We start from the raw sequence: 18920 nt of genomic DNA, 5'->3' as shown, positions 1-18920 counted from the left end.
TGTTATTCTAAAGAACACAGTGTTTCGGAAACTGGATCTGTTTCCTTCCTCCGGTTAAAGGGCAGGAGGCACTGTTGAGTGCGTCAGAATTTTCATCGGCCCTTCCAAGTTAATTTCTAGAAAAGTACGTGGAGTCTGGGTAGTGAGGGGGTCAGGTTATTGGGTCTCCACGTCCAATCCATCTCTTGCCAAAGGTTTCATTCAAATACTCACGGACAGCATTAGTGCAGTGTGCTGGGGCGCCATCATTCTGGAACCACATTTCACGATGGGCTTCCAAAGGCATCGCTTCCAGCAGCTCTGGTTAGCTCTCTTGGAGAAATGGTAGGTATTTTTTTATTGCTAGTGGGGTGGGACTAAGTCCCTTGTACTGCGGCCACTTCTGGCCTATTGTACCAGCCCCAGATGATAGGTGAGGGTGATTGTGGAGCAATTGGTGGAATGAAGATTGGCAGGGGAAACCGAAGTCCTGGGAAAAAACCTGCCCCAGCGCCACTTTGTCCACCACAAATCCTACTTGACCAGATCCGGGATCGAACCCGGACCGCCGCGGTGAGAAACCAGCGACTATCCGCTTGAGCTATGGCGCGGCCAATGTTAGGTATATGTTACCAGTAAGCCACAGATGCAAGAGGTAAAAGCGTCCTCCTTCACATTTCAGAGGCCCTAACGCGGAAACAAAGCGTTTCCGGACATGATTGTATTAACAAAATATGATCACATTGAACCCATCTATCCACCAACCACATAGCGTTGTAACATATATTTATTTACACTCTGTATATATACGGTAACTTCTCGAAACTGTGATTCATGATCAGTTATGTATTTATCATTCTATTTGATCACTTAATATGATAAACACGAGACCCCTATATGCTATAAGTGCAAATTGCTTAGCGCAGTTGCCGATTCAGTCTATCTACTCGAGGATCCTCTGGATGCAGAAGTGACTGTACGTGTACTCTTTTACTCAGTGTTTTATGCAGATAGATCATCGCGTCCTCTGCATGTGTTAGTTCACCTTCTCGCCACGCAACCATTCGCCTTGGTTAGGTTATATAAACATCTCACAGCACCCGCCGCGACAGCTCAGAAACCAGCAGGACCGAGCAGGACTGCTCTCCGCGGAGTTTCACGTCTGAAAGAAATGGGTACAGTACTGATTCTTATATCGCTACAAATTCTATAAGGCACTGAAGGAATGGTGTAGAGGTGTGCTACAAATTCTATAAGGCACTGAAGGAATGGTGTAGAGGTGTGCTATTCTAGAAAATATTTAAGTTTAAAGCGCGGAGGAGACTCGTAAAATGAGTCTACTACTGGGAGAAACTGGAACGCATTTTGGAAAAATTGAATCATTTTTAAACGTACTGGTATATCTGACTAAATACGTGTATTAACGTGTGAATTTCCAGCAGTGAATCACCCCCTCTACCCATCGTTGCCAAAATTTTTCTGAACCGTAGTCTTGATCAGTAATATAAGAACCTGTCGATACATTTACATTTCAGAAGAATTCGACCACATTCATTTCATGATTAACTCATACTGTTACTGATGTATTTATATTATATCGCCATGTAAATTGCATATTCTATTAGAGCATGTTTCTAGAAAAATGGAAATCTACATGTGTGTATTTTCGATTTGTTTTCGTGCGCTGCTGATAACAGATAATCTAATTGAACTGTGACATGTCAAATACATCTATTAGTATAGCGGTGTGCATTAAAAATCACGAGCTGTGTCCGTAATCCTTCGGTTCACTAAAATGCACCACATCAGCAGTGAGTTCTTTGGATACTTATTTCAGTTGCGCAACGCCTCCATAGTTGTTACCAATCGTACAGTTCCTTGCTCGATGCGGTTAATTGCAGTGGCCTTGCACTGGATTCTCTATTGCTTCGGGTGCTCAGTCTGCATTAGCCCGTAAAGCAGTGGCGAATTGGGGCAAGGGCGATACTGGATTTAACTTCGTGATTTGAATTATGACGCACATAATTTCGATACTCCATTTCGGAATAGCTCTACCTCTACACACAATTTCCGAATTTGTTCTTTGCGATTTCATTTATAATTAATAATCAATGCCCTCTGTGTCTATGTTTTGAAAACAGTGACGTCAACAGATAGTCCAGACATAGATTTGCTCCTTCTTTATTTCTACTGCTTTAATTAGTCGAACTTAATTAATTAATTAATTCGCTTAGTGGCGGGTGGATTCCAACTGGGTCCACTCGGCACGGCGGCCACTGATTGGCCTATTGTAGCCTGCCCCGGGTGACTATGATGATGGTGAATTTTGTGGAAGAAGTACTCGGAGAAAACCCACCCCAGCGCCACTTTGTCCACCACAAATCCCACTTTACCAGACCCGGGATCGAACCCTGGCCGCCACGGTGGGAAGCCAGCGACTAACCGCTTGAGCTATGGCGCGGCCTTAGTCGACCTTAACTAACAATTTCTTAATACCAATATTTCTACTACCAACGAAATACTGTATCTTATGTGCACGAGTATGTAGTGTATGCACTGTGTATAGTAAAAAAGTAAAGGTATCCCTGTAACTGGCCATGAAGGTCCATAGGGTTGTGAGACGTTGAGGTTCCCACATCATCTCGACAATCGGCTGAAAGATGGCGGCAAGGTTGTCAGTCTTACGCTCCGGCCGTGCTTTACTCCCCAGGAAAATTATTTAATACATTCTTAAATTAAATTGTCACGTAGCACGCATGGGAAAAATGAGAAATGCATATAAATTTTAATCGGAAACCCCGAAAGGAAGAAACAGCTTAGGAGATTTCCACGTAAATATAAAAATAATATTCCCTCTTAAAACTGATCTGACAGAAACGAGGTGGGGAGATATAGACTGGTTAATCTGGCTCAGGACGGAGGCCGCTGGCATTTTCATGTGAACATGTTAACGAAACTTCGGCTGTAAATTTCTTGACTGGCTGAGTGACAGTCGTGGCAAATAATATGACAAACTATTTATTTCAGCATTATTTTAGCGGCCAAAATCCATGTGAATTTCTCTTGGTATAGGCTGTCTAACAAAAATTTTACATTTCGACTGCTTAACGTCTGGAGAAGGACTTTGTTTCCTGGAGTTAGTTACTTGTATGTAGTGTCAATTTTAATTGCCCAGCATGGCCAAAAATAAATTGCTCAAAACTTTCAGTTTTCACTTTACATATCAAATGTTACCATTATCCACCCAGTGGTTTGGGAGATGATACATGCTGATGGACAGGAACGTAACTCCCATTGTGTTCACTTATAAACAGAATGCAGAGAACACGTAAAACAACATATGGATGGATAAAGAAAATAAGATCTTCCATTGTGTTAACTTCGAAAATAAAGGTTAATGAATACCGCGGTAAAACAGCAGTACAGAACAGCTGTACTTTTAACGCTAATAAAGAGCTCATATGTCACCTATCATGCAACATGTATCGGTGGAGGTTCTTCAGCACTACGTGCAGTGCGCGTCTCTGCCAGGAACGTACCTCGACTGATTAAGGTCAATATGAATACTTGACTACCGCAGTAACTCTTAGTACGAACGGGTTCAAAGGCAAATGTGACTGTTGCATAAACAACAGAAATAATAGTAATAATAATAATGAATGTATAAGGGGTAGGCCTTCTTGGCCTTTGCACCGCGACCACAGTGGTCTATTGTGTCTAATAATAATAATAATTCAATTCAATTCAATTCTTTATTATTTATGTGCCAAGTCAACAGCCGCAAGGCCAATTACAGACTTAGCACAGTGTATAATTGGCCTTATACAATAATAATAATAATAATAATAATAATAATAATAATAAAGTAAAATCAAAAGTAAAGCTATTCCTGTAACAGGCCGTGAAGGCCCATAAAGTTTTAAGACGTTGAGGGTCCCACCTTATCTAGACAATCGGCTCACAGAAGGCGGTAAGGTTGTCAGCCTTACGCGCCGGCCGCGCTTTACTCCTCAGGAAAATTATTTAATTAATTCCTGGTACTCATTTCTGTTAGAGGCTGAGTCGACCCCAGGGCCATAGTGCGGCTGAAAGGATTAGGTCAATTGAAAAATATACAATGACCTCATCGGGACTTGAACCCGCGATCTTCCGGCTTGTAGCATAGCCCCTCAACCAACTACGCTACCGCGTGCCCCAATAATAATAATAATAATAATACCTTTCTTTGAGAATTTACGTGCTTACTTAACAGCCTGTTTCACTTAGAGAGGCAGAACGAATACGGAAGCAACAACAAAGAAACAAACAAAACCAATATAATTTCATTCATTCAAATTATAGTTCTCTTAAAGTAAATAATATCTCTTTATTACATGTTATATTTTACAAGGTGGTTTCTGGTTATCAAAATAAGCAGAAAATTTCGTATGAATTTGTATCCTGAGGACCTTCCTTAAGTCGTTACAACTGTTCTAATTTCAACTTCCATGGGTTCTTTTTTAATTCGTTTAGTGGGGGGTGGAGTCCAACTGGGTCCTCTCGGCACGGCGGCCACTTATTGGCCTATTGTAGCCTGCCCCGGGTGATTATGATGGGAAATTTGGTGGAATAAAGATTGGCAGGGGAAACCTAAGTAATCGGAGAAAACCCGCCACAGTGCCACTTTGTCCACCACAAATCCCACTTGACCAGACCCTGGGATCGAAGCCGGGCCGCCGTTGTGGAAAATCGCGGCTAACCGCTTGAGCTATGACGCGGCCAACTTTCATGGTTACTCTCTAAATAACTTACTGAGATTAAGGTTTTTGTATAAGAAGGAAACAGCTAGTAATGATCTCTTTATTTTTACTTTTTAACAAGACGTGCTCGAAATGATCTTCATGTTCACGGGCACACAACGTAGCTCTGCGTGAAAAAGAAAATCGCAAAGTTTCGAAGAGTCCGGGTATAAGGTCTTCTTCAGTTCCCTTGCAAAATTGTTGAATTGGACGTCACCGCTTCTCTGTAGTAAGGACTGTACTGACAGAGACCTTGGTATTCATATATCCCATCACAAAGAACAATATACAGTGGAACCTCGCTTAACGAGCATAATTTGGTCCGGAATCTTACTCGTAATGCGAAACACTCGTTAAGCGAAACAGTTTTTCCCATATAAATTAATGTAAAATACAATAATGCGTTCCATGCCGAAAAAAAAATACTAAGAAAAAAATAATGTATAACGTTTATTCGAAGAAAAATATATATACATTGTTAAGGGGAGTGAATCATCTTCATCTTTTCTTCTATGCGGAATAAACCAACCTCGAATGCGAATTCGATTTGCAGAAAACAAAAAAAAAAAATCGAAATAATTAGTTTATTATTTATGATACATATCTAATTCTTTTTTACTACAAAGCTGTCTAGAGACATTTGTTTTTGCCGTCGCTTCAAAATTTGGTGAAAATGCGACACAGCATTATCATTAAATAAGTTTGTAGCGCGCATCGCCACTGCCTTATTAGGGTGATGCTTCTCAANAATTTCAATATAATTACCTAAAGTCACATATCTTACAGTTTTAAAAAGCAAGCGAATGCCATTTTTGACAAGTATCAAACAACTTTTCAATATCTAAAAAGAAAGATTACACAAGAAATTATGTTAGAAATAGCAAAACATTGAATTTCCTGCAGCCTGCTAATTTATGTCTGCGTGAGACTTCTTGTCTTCTGGTCTCTTGGAAAATTGTCTTTACAAAAAAATATTTCTACTGAAATTTTAATATTGATTTTAATATCAATTAGCTCTAAAAGTTGAGGGGACGCACTTTGTGGCTATGGGAGCAGCATGCGGCCCGCAAGCCGCATGTTTTACTCGGCTGATGTAGACCGACTGTATGTGCATGCTAGAGCAGCCACGCTCACACCTCGTTCTCGCTTTTCAATGATTTTACGTTTCATTTCTACGGTTATTTTTATTCTCTTATGGCTGTCTTTTTGCGGCTTTTTCTTCGGGAACATTTTTGCAAGGGTTATTAAACTTTACACAAAAAGAATCACAAATAATATGTCTGAACACAAGTTTGGAAAAATGTGTGATCACAAGCGACACTAAGATGCTAGGGGAACGAGTGCTAAACACAGACTGATGTAGCAAGCGCACAATCCGGGACTTCCCCTCTCGTCACTCGTTATGCGAAACGTCGCTCCTTTAAGCGAGTCTTTGGGGGGGGGGCAATTTGTTTTGCTCGTTATGCGAATTACTCGTTATGAGAGGTGCTCGTTAAGCGAGGTTCCACATAGGATTCAATCCAGGAGACAGTGCAGGACAAGAAGCCTGAGCATCGAGTCCACGACCAATCCGAAGGCAAGGGCATTTCTGCGACAACCACTGACACACTTCATAACTGTAATGTGTTAGAGCACCCTCGTGCCGAAATCTCGTACGAAAACGCGTATTAGGCACATCTTCCAATAGTCGAATTAAATACTTTCGAAGAAAATTCAGATAACCACGACCACCAACTCGTACCTGTAAAATATGGAGGATCTATGAGGCAGTTACCTAAAATTCCAACCAACAAGTTGATGGAAAACTGTTATTGCTGACGATGAGACCGAATCATCTGACCACACGTTTGCTCTCTCGGTCCTAGTGAAGCATGAAGCAGTCCGCGAATAAAACCTTTGGTGTAAACGTAGGGTCTTCGGCTGACTGCTGCAGAATCCAGTAACAATGCACGTGTTCAGGCGTATCGCATGGTACTAACACTCGAACAATCTGAAAGTGATAAGAACAAATAATGCTGTTCTTGTAATATGCGTTGTATAGAAGCATTTGTACACGCCGCAAGACACTGTTACTTATCGTACGCTGTCCTTTAATGACTTCGAGCATCTCCTCTTCAATCTGTACATTACGGACTGTACGTGGAACACGTCGCATTCCGTCTCTTGCATTCTGCGGTCAGCAGAAAGAAAAGACGATTTGTGCTCTCCGATTAGAGTATTTTTCTCTGTATCTTCCAAGAGCATCAGTAAAAATGAAGCCGTGCCATAGCTCAGGTTGTTAGACGCTGGCTTCCCTTCGCGGCAGCCCGAGTTCGAGCCCGGTCAGATCATGTGGGATTTGTGGGGGACAAAATGGCACTGGAGCAGGTTTTCTTCGAGTACTTTGGGTTTCCCTGTCAATCTTCATTCCACCAATTGTTTCACAATCACCATTATCATTTGGGGCTGGTACAATAGGCCAGTAGTGGCCGCAGTACCAAGTGGACTCACCCTCACCCCACAAAGAATAAAAAGTAAAAAAGTAAAGCTATCCCTGTATCAGGCCCTTGAAGCCCCATAGGGTTGTGAGACGTTGAGGGTCCCACATTATCTAGACAATCGGCTCAAAGATGGCGGTAAGGTTGGCAGCCTTACGCGCCGGCCGCGCTTTACTCCCCAGGAAAATTATTTAATTAATTCCTGGTACTCATTTCTATTATAGGCTGAGTAAACCCCAGGGCCTAGTGCGGCTGGTAGGATTAGGTCAACTGAAAAGAATCCAATGACCTCATCGGGATTTGAACCCGCGACCTTCATAAATAAAATATAATCGTAACACTTCGTTGCACAATCGTAGCACAAGATGCGTGTCCGCTAATCAAGAAATGAACAACGAATTTCCGTGTTGGATCGGTTAGACTGCTTCACACTAAGCTGGAATATTCCCATCAGTGTTATGCGCTTTGCATGCTTCCTCGCATTAAGACCGTCAGGTGCCGTGAAGATCAACTCAAAGGACCCCGTTAAATGATCATCTACGATCACTACGCGACACAAATAAAAAACTCTCAGAATGTCAGCTTTTCATAATGGGAGAATGTGGCAATAGGAGCTGATATTTTTTGATGATTGTAATTTTTAAGGAAGGTTTCTAAGTAATATTTTGGCATGAAGCTTTTTACTTAATTGAATGCTCCAGAAACGTAACTGTGAAGTATAGCGTATACTAATGTGATATTCTGTACACGTATGTGAGTTTACAAATTGCATTAGCAAGAGAAGCACGTGTGGCTGAAGGACAATGACTGAAGGAAGAGTTTAACACAGAAAGTTACGTACGTTCAGAGGTGGAACACTAATACCGAGAGAAGAACGAGTTGTAGTGCCACTGAAGGATTTTTTTTAAATAAACATCAGTAATGGCGCTAAATCAAAGCATCTAAGTGTTGCGCCTGGTGTGTAGGGTCTGAAGACGTAATCGCCCTAATAATTTGACGTGATGATACTTGATGTGATGAAGAAACTATTGCAGCAGAGAGTTGCAAACTTTCTGCATACGAAACCAAGTTTAAAGACAGCAGTAGCGTACACTTCCAAGAATCATATTCAGCCTCATGTTTGGCTAAAGCAAGGAACAGCATCGGTAAGCTACATGTATATGTAGCTCAGGATAAAATGGTTATAATGCCAATTAATCCCAATAACTTCGTGGCGTATAAAAGCAAAATTAACACGATGAAATGAAATTTACAACAAATAGAAAGCCTAAATTTATAAAACAGTCAGTTCGCAATATTAAAAATACGATTTAGGGGTGTAACTATAGACGGGGTTTGGTTGGGATAATGAATTTATTGACCACTTATACGCACGACTCGGAAGTACAAGTAATTACAACGCCACCGCTAATCTAAAAAAATTCGCAAATAATCACAGCAACAACTAAGCCTGTTCCAGCCTGCTGTGTCTTCATCAGCCGTTCCCTGGCAGCAGCTTCTAACGCTGGAGATTCTTCAGCTTCACGCGCCCAGTTTTTATCTTCGCATCTCCCGCGCAGAACTATCAACTGAACTGAACTCTTCTCCCCACTTGTCTCCAAGATAACTCCTCGGCAAGGACCACATAGAAAACACCGTTCATTCTTGTGGGCTAACCGTATCCGCGGGAATATATTGATAATTAGGCATGTTTGTTTTCCTGGTGAAAAAATAACCCTACTGTAATTAAAGTTAAGCTTCCTAAAATTAGCCGAATACTAATCACGCACACCGTCAACATCTGATTATAAAGCTTAACAGTCATTGGGTGATTTAATAACTCGAGAAATGTTAATACTATAAGCAAAGAGACAACTGAAGAGATTAATCACATCATAAAAATCATTAGTAGAAATATTAAAAACGATGGCTCCAAAATTGGTTCTAGAAGTAAGCCTGACAACTTAACACTAGATGACAGCACACTGTAAAACACGCACAAGACAACCTAACCTGTTCTTTAAGTAACCATGAAACCATTCAAGTGTCCAGGGGACAGTCAATTATCAAGGTTGTGGAAAGCAATGCATCTGGAGCAAGGTGAAAGCAGTGCGCAAGTCAAAATGATCAGAAACCAGATGAACCTTGTGAAGAAAACCAGGGGGAAACAAATTCAAGGAAAGTGACTTATTTATGAGAATTAATGGTAGAACTATGTTATGAAGAGTTAGGCTTAAACTTTTAAGAGACGGGAAATGTGAGTATACATAATGAATTCAAGAACTTAGGAATAGCTTTAGGTATATAATTGTTAACAGCTCTTGCCGTTGCTCTTTTTAATAACATTAACTGTAGCTGCTTCCTTCAAAACCTAGAAGAGTCATTCTGAGATGAACTAAAGTTAAGAATAAGTTTCAGTACATGTGCAAATATTTTGGAACAGTCCTGTATACCAGAATTAGGTATACCAACAAGTCCAACAATTTCAATATCTGCAGCCATTAATGTCTTTTTGAAAGCCTGAACTTGAGAAGGGATCTAAGAGTAAAATTTCAATTTAATTATTAATACAAGAAATCAATTTGGCATAAAAGGTAATATGAATAATAAATGTTTTATGTCTCGGCAATGTCATAATAAGTTCTATCAACTTCCAGCTGTAATAAATCAACATTTTGCTTCTCTAATATCGTACAGTATTTGCTAGCCACGGTGACCAAGTATTCTCAGGCGTGCTCTGTCTTCTAACACTCTAACTACAACTAACCCATTGTATTATTTATTCATAAGTTTCATTACAACGGCTAAAACATTTCATATTTTGTATGACGTTTGAGGGTAAACGACAAGACTTAGGGCTGGATAGGGAAGGAATCGAATTTGGATTCCCGGCTGAGACAAGATATTTTTCGCTTCTCCACAGAGTCAAGATGGGTTCTGGGGCCCACCCACCTTCCATTCAATGTCACCGGGGGCGCTCTCCCCAGGGATAAATGGGCTGGGCTTAAAGCTGGCCACCCACCTCAATCTAGTCCTGACAGGGGTTAAACATGCGTGAAGCTATATCTCTGCTCCCCCTGGATATCTTCACGTCCTGGTTATGTCTGAGAAAAACAACAGGAAGTCACATACTTACCTACCTACCTACCACTCGGCACTACAGCCCTGGGTGAGACTTAGCTTCCTCTGCAACAAGTCTCCTCTACTCTCTATTCCTCGTCTTCTCTATCCATCCTTTCACCTTCATCTTGTTCAGGTCGTTCTCAACATCGTCTGGCCATCTCATCCTGGGTCTTCCTTTTCTTCTTCTGGTATATAGCATTCCTTTTAACATTCTCTTTGGCATTGCATTATCTTCCATTCTTTCTACATGCCCCAACCATCTTATACAGGAAGTCAGATAGGAAGAGCAAATAGGCCAATATTTCCTGTATTAATGCAAGTTATTCTTTTTTGTAGCAAAAAGTATGATCGCCCTCATCACAGTGTTCCTGGTGACTCTGGTATTGTCTTCGAACGTTTTATCCCAAGCAAGTAAGAGTCTCTGCGAAGGTGCATGGAATTGTTAAGAATCGGATACCATGATCAAAATCTGCATATCTTAATCATGATTTATTTATAATATTTTCAGGCAAAAGTGGATACTGTCCTATGGCCAGAACAGTAACCAATTGTTTCAACAGATGCAAAAGTGACTATGAATGTTCCTTCGACAAGAAATGCTGTCCGAACGCGTGTGGATCTACTTCATGCGCAGAGTCGAGTCTCATTTCTTATGGGTCTGAAGCCCGTGACTACAGTAAGTGTAGCCCTAGACCAGGGATTTTCAACTTTTCTCATTTCACGGCACACCGACACAGGGCGCTAAAATTGTCAAGGCATTGAAAATACGAGTATTAAAATTTTGTTTAAAAGTTCAGTAGCTGAAATTCTTATAGTTGTATCATTTTTTTAAAGTAATGTTGATTATGGATTTCGAAAAATTCATTTTACAAATTTATATGTACATGAGTTACTTCGATAGAAAACTCAGTGAAGATTACTCGGATTACAGTTTGTAATGTTTGCATAGAATGGCCTTCTTGTAGTGCACTCAATTTCATATGTCGCTTCTTACTACACGTTTCGGCAACATAGTGCCATCTTCAGGTTCGTTATTTACGCTAAGCTGTTGCATTGTTTGCCATCTTGTGTCTTTCATAAAATTATTTAGAAAGTACATTATTCGTCAACTATAATAATAGTTAGCTTAGCGTAAATAACAAACCTGAAGATGGCACTATGTTGCCGAAACATGTAGTAAGAAGCGACATACGAAATTGAGTGCACTACAAGACAGCCATTATATATGTATCATGGATGAAAATCAGTGCAACAGGACGCTAAAATACAACATTTTGCATAGAAATTTGGCCCACGTTTGTAGAAACGGCCGATGGTACATCTCTATTTTCCGAAATATATACAGTAATTTATATACACTTAAAATTTTATAAATGAATACAAATATATGGCTGTTAATATTGTCAGCAAGAAGTATGAACAGACATATGTATATGAAAACACTCATTGGTTTCACAAGAAATTTTATTTAAAAAATCGAGCGGCGAAACACTGAAACTGGCTGTCAAAATTTTATAGATATCTTGATTGCGTGTAAATTATATTTCCACAAATCTCCTTCGATTTCAGCTACCTCACAAACAAGAGTAATTTTCCCTTGCTAGTATAATTCCTGCCCTACCACTCGAAGTAACTTTTTCATCGCCTTCTCTGTAAATATGGACGCAAGTAACGCATTCCAGATCTTCGAAACGGCGATGGTCTAAACGAAATAAGAGTTTTAACACCGTTGAGCCTAATCATGTCCTTCAGTTTTGTGACTGCTTCCCTCAGTCTTCAGGATTGTATGAGGCCGCATTTCTCCCAATTTTCTTTCACGTCCTCTGTATATGCCTTGTAGCAACTATTTTGATTTAATTAAGACAGGTAAAAATTACATAATAATTAATAGTATAGAAAAAGGATTAATTTTAAAAATATTAGTCAGACCATGGCTTCATTAGTAAGGGATGTGATGAAGCGTCGCCCCTGTCCGAAGGTTTATCGGGAAGATGCAAAGTCCAGCTCCTGTGGACTTCAAGCCCAGGTCATGTTACACGAGAGTTACTAAGAAGGAGAAGAGTCCAGCTGCTTAGGACTTAAGCCCACGTTAAAGCACACGAGGTATTTCTTGTAACTGTGACGGATCCTGGAAGCAAAAGCAAGGGGAGGATCTTTTCCCTTTTTAAGCATCAAAGTCAGACTTATTTTAGGCTTGTTGGAATCTAGTTCATACTTCTGTCAGACTCTATTTGCATGTCACTTTCGCGGATTCATGAGTGCTGCTTCAATAGCTGCAAGCATTACTGCATCCCAAAGCAACAGTTGAAACACCAATCTATATGAAGACCTCCTACACACTGAGTCCCAGACTCCACTCCAGCCAAACTACAGGCACTGGCGCTCGGTCTCGATCAGTCCTTTCCCCACCAGGAAGCTTCAGCCTCCGAGTTTTGGGATGAGGAATGCAATACTTCCCAAATTTGTTTCTGTGGATTCACTCTGCAAAAGGCGTCTTAAGTTTCTGGAGAAGTGGGGACATGATATTCTATAACTCCCATATGATTGTGGCCATGAATTTGCTTGCTGAGAAACCTGTATAAAACTTATTCCGCTGAGAGGTTGATTCCACTTCGCAGATTGCTCCTTTGTGTTCAACTAAAAGAAGGTGACCCAATTTCATCGACAGCCACTTTCGTGAGAAGAATGCTATCTATTGTCTAAAAATTTCAACAGATTTCTAGTCGATCTTTGTCTGCTATTGATCCACTGGTGGCTGTCGAGGAACTCCTGTCTCTCATGCGTCTGAGTGGGTTAGATGATCATAGTTGTGTCCTCATCATACTGGAGAATCATGTGATCCCGGCCTTCGAAACTAGCGACTCTGATACATAGAGCAGGTCGACCAAAGCTTAGTCCATTGAAATGTTCGGAAACTTCGTAACCAGAAGTAGGAGCATCAGGACTCAACAGCGCCGAAAGTATTTTCTCCTGAGAATTGCCGTAGATTGTTTATTATTCTGTACATCACCACTGAGAAGACCAAGGCGTAGGTGGGTGGACATTATTAAAATGAATCTTAGAGAGATAGAATGGGATAGTATGGGTTGGCGTGATCTGGCTCAGGATAGGGACCAGTGGAGGGCTCTTGTCAACACGGTAATGAACCTTCAGGTTCTATAAACTGCTGGGAGATTCTTGAGTAGCTGCAGATTTGGCTTCTCCTCAAAAAGGGCTCAGCTCCATAAGTAAGTAAGTACATCACATTTTAAGGGCCTTATTACAACGTTGTAGAAAAGAAGGTCCAAAAGTTACCCACAACCAAAACCTAATTTTAGCAAGTAAAAAAAACCGAGTCCTGTTACCTCTCATTTTAATAAAAATTTGGTTAACAAGTGTTATACTCGTACAAAACATACTGAATATATATAGAAAATAATATTACATATGAAATGTGGGAATATTTTGCTTAAAAAGGAAGTAGTTTTTGGAATCTCTTTTTTAAAGGGTAACATATTTAGTAAAACAGTGTGGTTTGCTCTTCTTTGCAGATAAATCTACATATTGTGACAATGTGAAGTGTCACACAGGGGAGAAATGTGTGTTTGATACTAAAACCAAGAGGAACCGATGCGTACGTGGCTAACGTAAGTGAACTTCGTATCACTAGTAGAAAAGTCCTTGAAGCTCAACAAGGAAACATTTATTTCCTATCTTCACCTTACATCCCTTATTTCTTTTCTTTATAACCCTTATACTTAAATTTTTACTATCTAGACGGCTTTTTTTTCCCAACATCAGCTACCACCTGCGTAAATACATAGCTACCACAACAGCGTGAAAAAGACATAACATGCACATAATAGTCGTAAACAAAACAAAACAAAACAAAACAAACTCCGTGATATCACTACGCAAGCGAACCATACCGACCGAGCGACCGCCGCTTGTCGGCGAAGTTTAGTGCCTACTTTAGCGGATAGAGAGTGTTGCGTGGTCAGCGCAACGAATCCCCACGGCCGTTAATTTCGGTTTTCTAGACCGGAGCCGCTATTTCCTTGAAATACTCGTAGCTCCTCAATTATCTTCACGAGGCTGAGTGGACCCCGTTCCAGACCCACTACTTCTCAGAAAATCTGCTGGCGTCGGGAATCGAAGCCGAACTTCTATATCTGTAGCCAGGAACGCTGACCACTAGGCCACATATGCGCCCGCAAACTGTTTGCAATAATGCAGATTCATAATTCCCATGATATTGTGGTGGTTGTTCTTATCATTCGCAAATATTTAACTGGGATTTTGCTAGAAACTCATATTTGTATTGGCTTTGGTCAAGAATCTGAATTATGTAACGTCCGATTATGTTCCCACTCTGTGGCAACGCCTTATCAACTGCGGTCACTACGTCCTTCATACCATTTCCGTTTCCTCTTTCACTTCCGTACGAACAAATCTTCAAGTTCAGAAATACTGGGTTTTTGGACTTTATCTATCGTCCGGTGTTCTGCCAACTAGGAAACACAACGTTTCGGAAACTGGATCTGTTTCCGTCCTCAGGTGGGGGGAAGACACCTACTCTACTGGGTTCCTTAGAAAAAGCTAACCTCAATCACTAGACAACCCCTGTAAAATTTACAGACACAACAGAGTAGGTGTCTTCCCCTCCCACCTGAGGACGGAAACAGATCTAGCTTCCGAAATGTTGTGTTTTCTAGTTTCTAGAATACCGGACGATGGACAGTCCGAACCTCCAGTATTTCTGAGTATTATACAAAATCGTCAGAACCTTTACAATCTTCAATTTGTTTTAAATTTTCCAATTTCAGTATAGGTCTTTAGCTTCTTAACATCTTCTAGTTATAAAAAAGGATGAAGTTGTGCCTATTTGTAACTGATTAAGCACTATGCTATAAAGACACACGGGGGAGTGGCGGTATAGCTCCACCACTATTGACTTCGGCACCAGAGGGAGGTGAATGGTCAGCTTGACAACCAGGCCGCTTTACCCCGGAGAAAAAGGAACCCGATGCACATTGCATAGGAGGCTGGATGGATCGCAGAGTGGGTCTGGACTCTGTGGAGTAGAGAAAAATCTCTTACCTCTGCCGGGAATCGAACCCCGGCCGTCCAGCCCTTAGCCTGTCGCTCTGCTGACTTATCTTTCACGACTGTCTTATGTTCATAAACGTATTTATTCGTATCTGTGAGACTGCTTCTGTAACAGATTGTGATTACATAGAAATATACATTTCCTTCGTACTAATTAAGTACAGAAAGAAGATTCTTGTTCTAGACTACCGCAACGTGAAGGGCTTCTAATGGCCTTCTATATTGAGTACATTTCAGCATGACCACCACATATTATAATGAACAAATAGTTTCTTAATTTAATTGTAGACCTACCTTTGTTTCAGGTGGCAGAAGTAAACAACAGTGGTAATTCCATTTGCTTCGTGATACCTAAATATGCCATCCTCATGATTAGCTTCAGAATCAGCATTTTGTCCTTCAGTTTTACTTCATTAAGGAAGTTCAGAATCCAGAGGGATTACTAGCGTCTTAATGACCGCCTCTTTAGATAGTCACATGTGATCAGTACTACACGTATAAAGTCATGTGTCACATGTAGTGCTCCTCATTAAGTGAAATACTTCAGGGTAATAAGATGCAAGAAATGAAGGTTACTATATAAGTATGTCGTCAATCACAACAATTGCATACTTTTAATAAATAAATGATATTGTCAAATTATCGATAAAATCAGTTAGTTTTATTAATGTGTTACTTTGCTACATGTTTCGGTAATTTANTATATATATATATATATATATATATATACATTGATGTTCTGCTGTCTTCTTTCGGTGGTTTGTCTGGACAAAATAAGAATATGTTGTGTACATGTAGTTGTGTTATAGTAGTTTTTGTGTGCGTGAATTAATGATTTTTGACGTTCTGTGGCGGGCTCGCTGGTCCTGTTCTTATTTGTTCTGTAATAGTAAGATTTTGCGTATTGAAATTTTGTTTATGGTACTGTTTCCTGGTTTACTGAACCTGGAATTCGCGCGTTGTTATTGTAGGGTAGATTACAATCATATATATTTACTTTGCATATATATTACTGATTTATACAATTACATATTGAGGTGTAGTTTTGTTGTTCTGCTGATGTGTTGTATGTGACTGTGTTGTTGGGAATGGACTGAAGTTCTTGTTAGGTAATGCCAGGAATAGTACAGTATGGGAGGGTGGGGAGGAGTGCGGTAGTCTTTTTCTTCTTTCATTTTTAATTTTCATTTAAACTTTGTAATTCCATGTAAAAAAAACTTTTAAATGACAGGCCTATTAGCAATGGATGCATTGCGACACACAGTCCAGTAATGAACGTAGATGCATTTTATTGTTTATAAAAGCCTGATGATGGTCGTAAATGACCGAAACATGTAGCAAAGTAACACATTAATATAACTAACTGATTTTATCGATAATTTGGGTCTGTCAGTTATTTATTAAAAGTATAAAATTGTTGTGATCGACGGACATATTTACATAGCAGTGACATGCACAACAGGATGAAAAACTTACGAATATACATACAGGGTGTTTAAAAACGCATATGAGAATTCTATTGGCACGATGACCTGCCTTTAAAACCCATGGTTTGAAGCCTACAATATATAAATGACGATAAAGTTCGTTCTACAGAGTTTATTATCATAATATATAAAATTTTATTTTAATTTAGTTATCATTTAACTGCTCTTTCGAAACTGGAATTGAACTACTGGCGTGTTAGTCAAGTTTCTGTAACAAGTGAACAAGGAAAGTGGGCATAAGCTTCTTGAAATAAAACATTAAAAAAATGCAATAAAGTTAAACACAGACCCACATAAACATCACAAACGCCCACGATCACTAAGCCAACTGCGCCTGTTTAATATATAGGAAAGTTATTTGAAAGCCAACCACAAATCGTTCGGCCGTTCAGGCGGAAATTCTATGTGCTGTAGAACGTTTCGCCATCACTCGGGCTCTTGGCGTTGTCGATAAATCGGTAGCCTATACAATTACAATTCCTCTTGAATATTGTCCCAATAAATCGTTGAGTAGCTACAGGAAAGAGAGCTTGTGCATTATGCGTCGGCCGACTCATAAATCCCGAGCATCACTTTGCTACTGCTAAATTATTTGACCTGTTCGATAAGTAGTCATGACTCAGTTGTGTTATTTCCTGTGTCAAAATAGCACACGTAACGTACACATTGAAACAGCGAGTGTGTATGTGTTACCTGTGTGAACACTAGTCATGTGAGATTAGCTGGGAGAACATTCGGGCATAAATTTTAGGATGTCAGAGTTCCAAATAAGAAAATACTTCTCACACAGCCGTAAGTAAATTCAGATAGGCAGGTCATTCTTCGATAAAAACGAAATCAAAACACCAAGCTCTCATTGAAGAGAGATGGAATGGAATATGCCGTAGACTTGAACATTCCCATCATATATCCCTTAGACATCTTGTACATGAGCCTGGGGTTTAGAGTTTCATGGCATCACATCTCAAATGACAGTACCCCTCATGGATATCTGGCCTTTGAGTGCTTAGATTGCCCTGCGTGTCCGAACACACGCGAGGACTGATGCGAGGTTCTCTCCCTTCGACTAGACCGGCCACTGGATTCCGGCAGGCTTTCCAATAGTCTCCCTGTAACAGAAACATACAAAAACATGTATAACGGTAAATATAAATCATTATAAGGTTTTTTTTTTATTGCTAGTGGGGTGGGACTAAATCCCTTGTACTGAGGACACTTCTGGTCTATTGTAAGAGCCCCAGATGATAGGTGAGGGTGATTGTGGAGCAATTGGTGGAATGAAGATTGGCGGGGGAAAACTCGGATAAAACCTGCCCCAGCGCCACTTGACGAGACCCCGGGATCGAACACGGGCTGCCGTGGTGGGAAGCCAGCGACTAACCGCTTGGGCTATGGCGCGGCCATTATAAGGCATTAAGCTCTGGATAATGGTAATTAAGGGCTGTGTTTCTAGATTCGCTCCCCTGAGGGCATTTTGCTATGGCCACTATGTACCGAATTTTAAATCTGGTTTGCTTTTAGATCCTGTTTACGTAACTTGAGCTAAGATTGTCAAAGTTGCAGTAATTTAAATTTTCAGCTTACTATCATCAAAGTCATACATTCAGACTTTTCAAATAACCAAAGTGTACAAAATTTATACAACATTCTAGTGCCTGGCTATAACAGTGTTTAGCAATTTCACATTACAATTGCATTCTCACATTAATATTACTAGAATATATGAGGACACATAATTTACATGTATTTATTCATCGCAGAAAATGTTAGTGTCAGTTACATGTATTGTTGTTTATGAAAACGAATCATGTACATGCCAAAAGATTAATAAATATACTGTATTTATATAATAGTTTGAAGTCTACTAATTTAAACATATATTTTACTAAATTATAAAGCGTTGCGTAGTACTTACGAATATACTAAACTTCGTACTGTTGACAGATAATTGTGTTGACTCAGATTCTGAAGATGTACGTAGCTGTCACATTATAATTACCACGATACAT

The 18920-nt window shown here is 40.0% G+C and overlaps 1 protein-coding gene across 1 annotated transcript; it reads left to right on the top strand.

The window, feature by feature from the left end:
- The first annotated feature begins 1047 nt into the window (after positions 1-1047).
- LOC111874668 (waprin-Thr1) lies at positions 1048-16011 on the top strand. Its single transcript, XM_023870364.2, has 5 exons — positions 1048-1154; positions 10673-10747; positions 10845-11012; positions 13867-13962; positions 15730-16011. The coding sequence occupies exons 1-4, from the start codon at positions 1151-1153 to the stop codon at positions 13959-13961; spliced, it is 342 nt and encodes a 113-aa protein (XP_023726132.1). The 5' UTR covers positions 1048-1150; the 3' UTR covers position 13962; positions 15730-16011.
- The last annotated feature ends 2909 nt before the right edge of the window (positions 16012-18920 follow it).

Source organism: Cryptotermes secundus, unplaced genomic scaffold (assembly GCF_002891405.2).
Source record: "Cryptotermes secundus unplaced genomic scaffold, Csec_1.0 scaffold56, whole genome shotgun sequence".
Taxonomy (NCBI): Eukaryota; Metazoa; Arthropoda; class Insecta; order Blattodea; family Kalotermitidae; genus Cryptotermes; species Cryptotermes secundus.
The sequence above is the reverse complement of the archived record's forward strand: the minus strand, read 5'-3'. Positions and strand labels throughout refer to the sequence as shown.

Excerpts from the sequence above, each read along its gene's own strand:
- LOC111874668 (XM_023870364.2), top strand. Across the intron at positions 10,748-10,844 it reads GAACGTTTTATCCCAAGCAA|GCAAAAGTGGATACTGTCCT; the intron begins GTAAGAGTCTCT and ends TAATATTTTCAG. Across the intron at positions 11,013-13,866 it reads GTCTGAAGCCCGTGACTACA|ATAAATCTACATATTGTGAC; the intron begins GTAAGTGTAGCC and ends TCTTCTTTGCAG.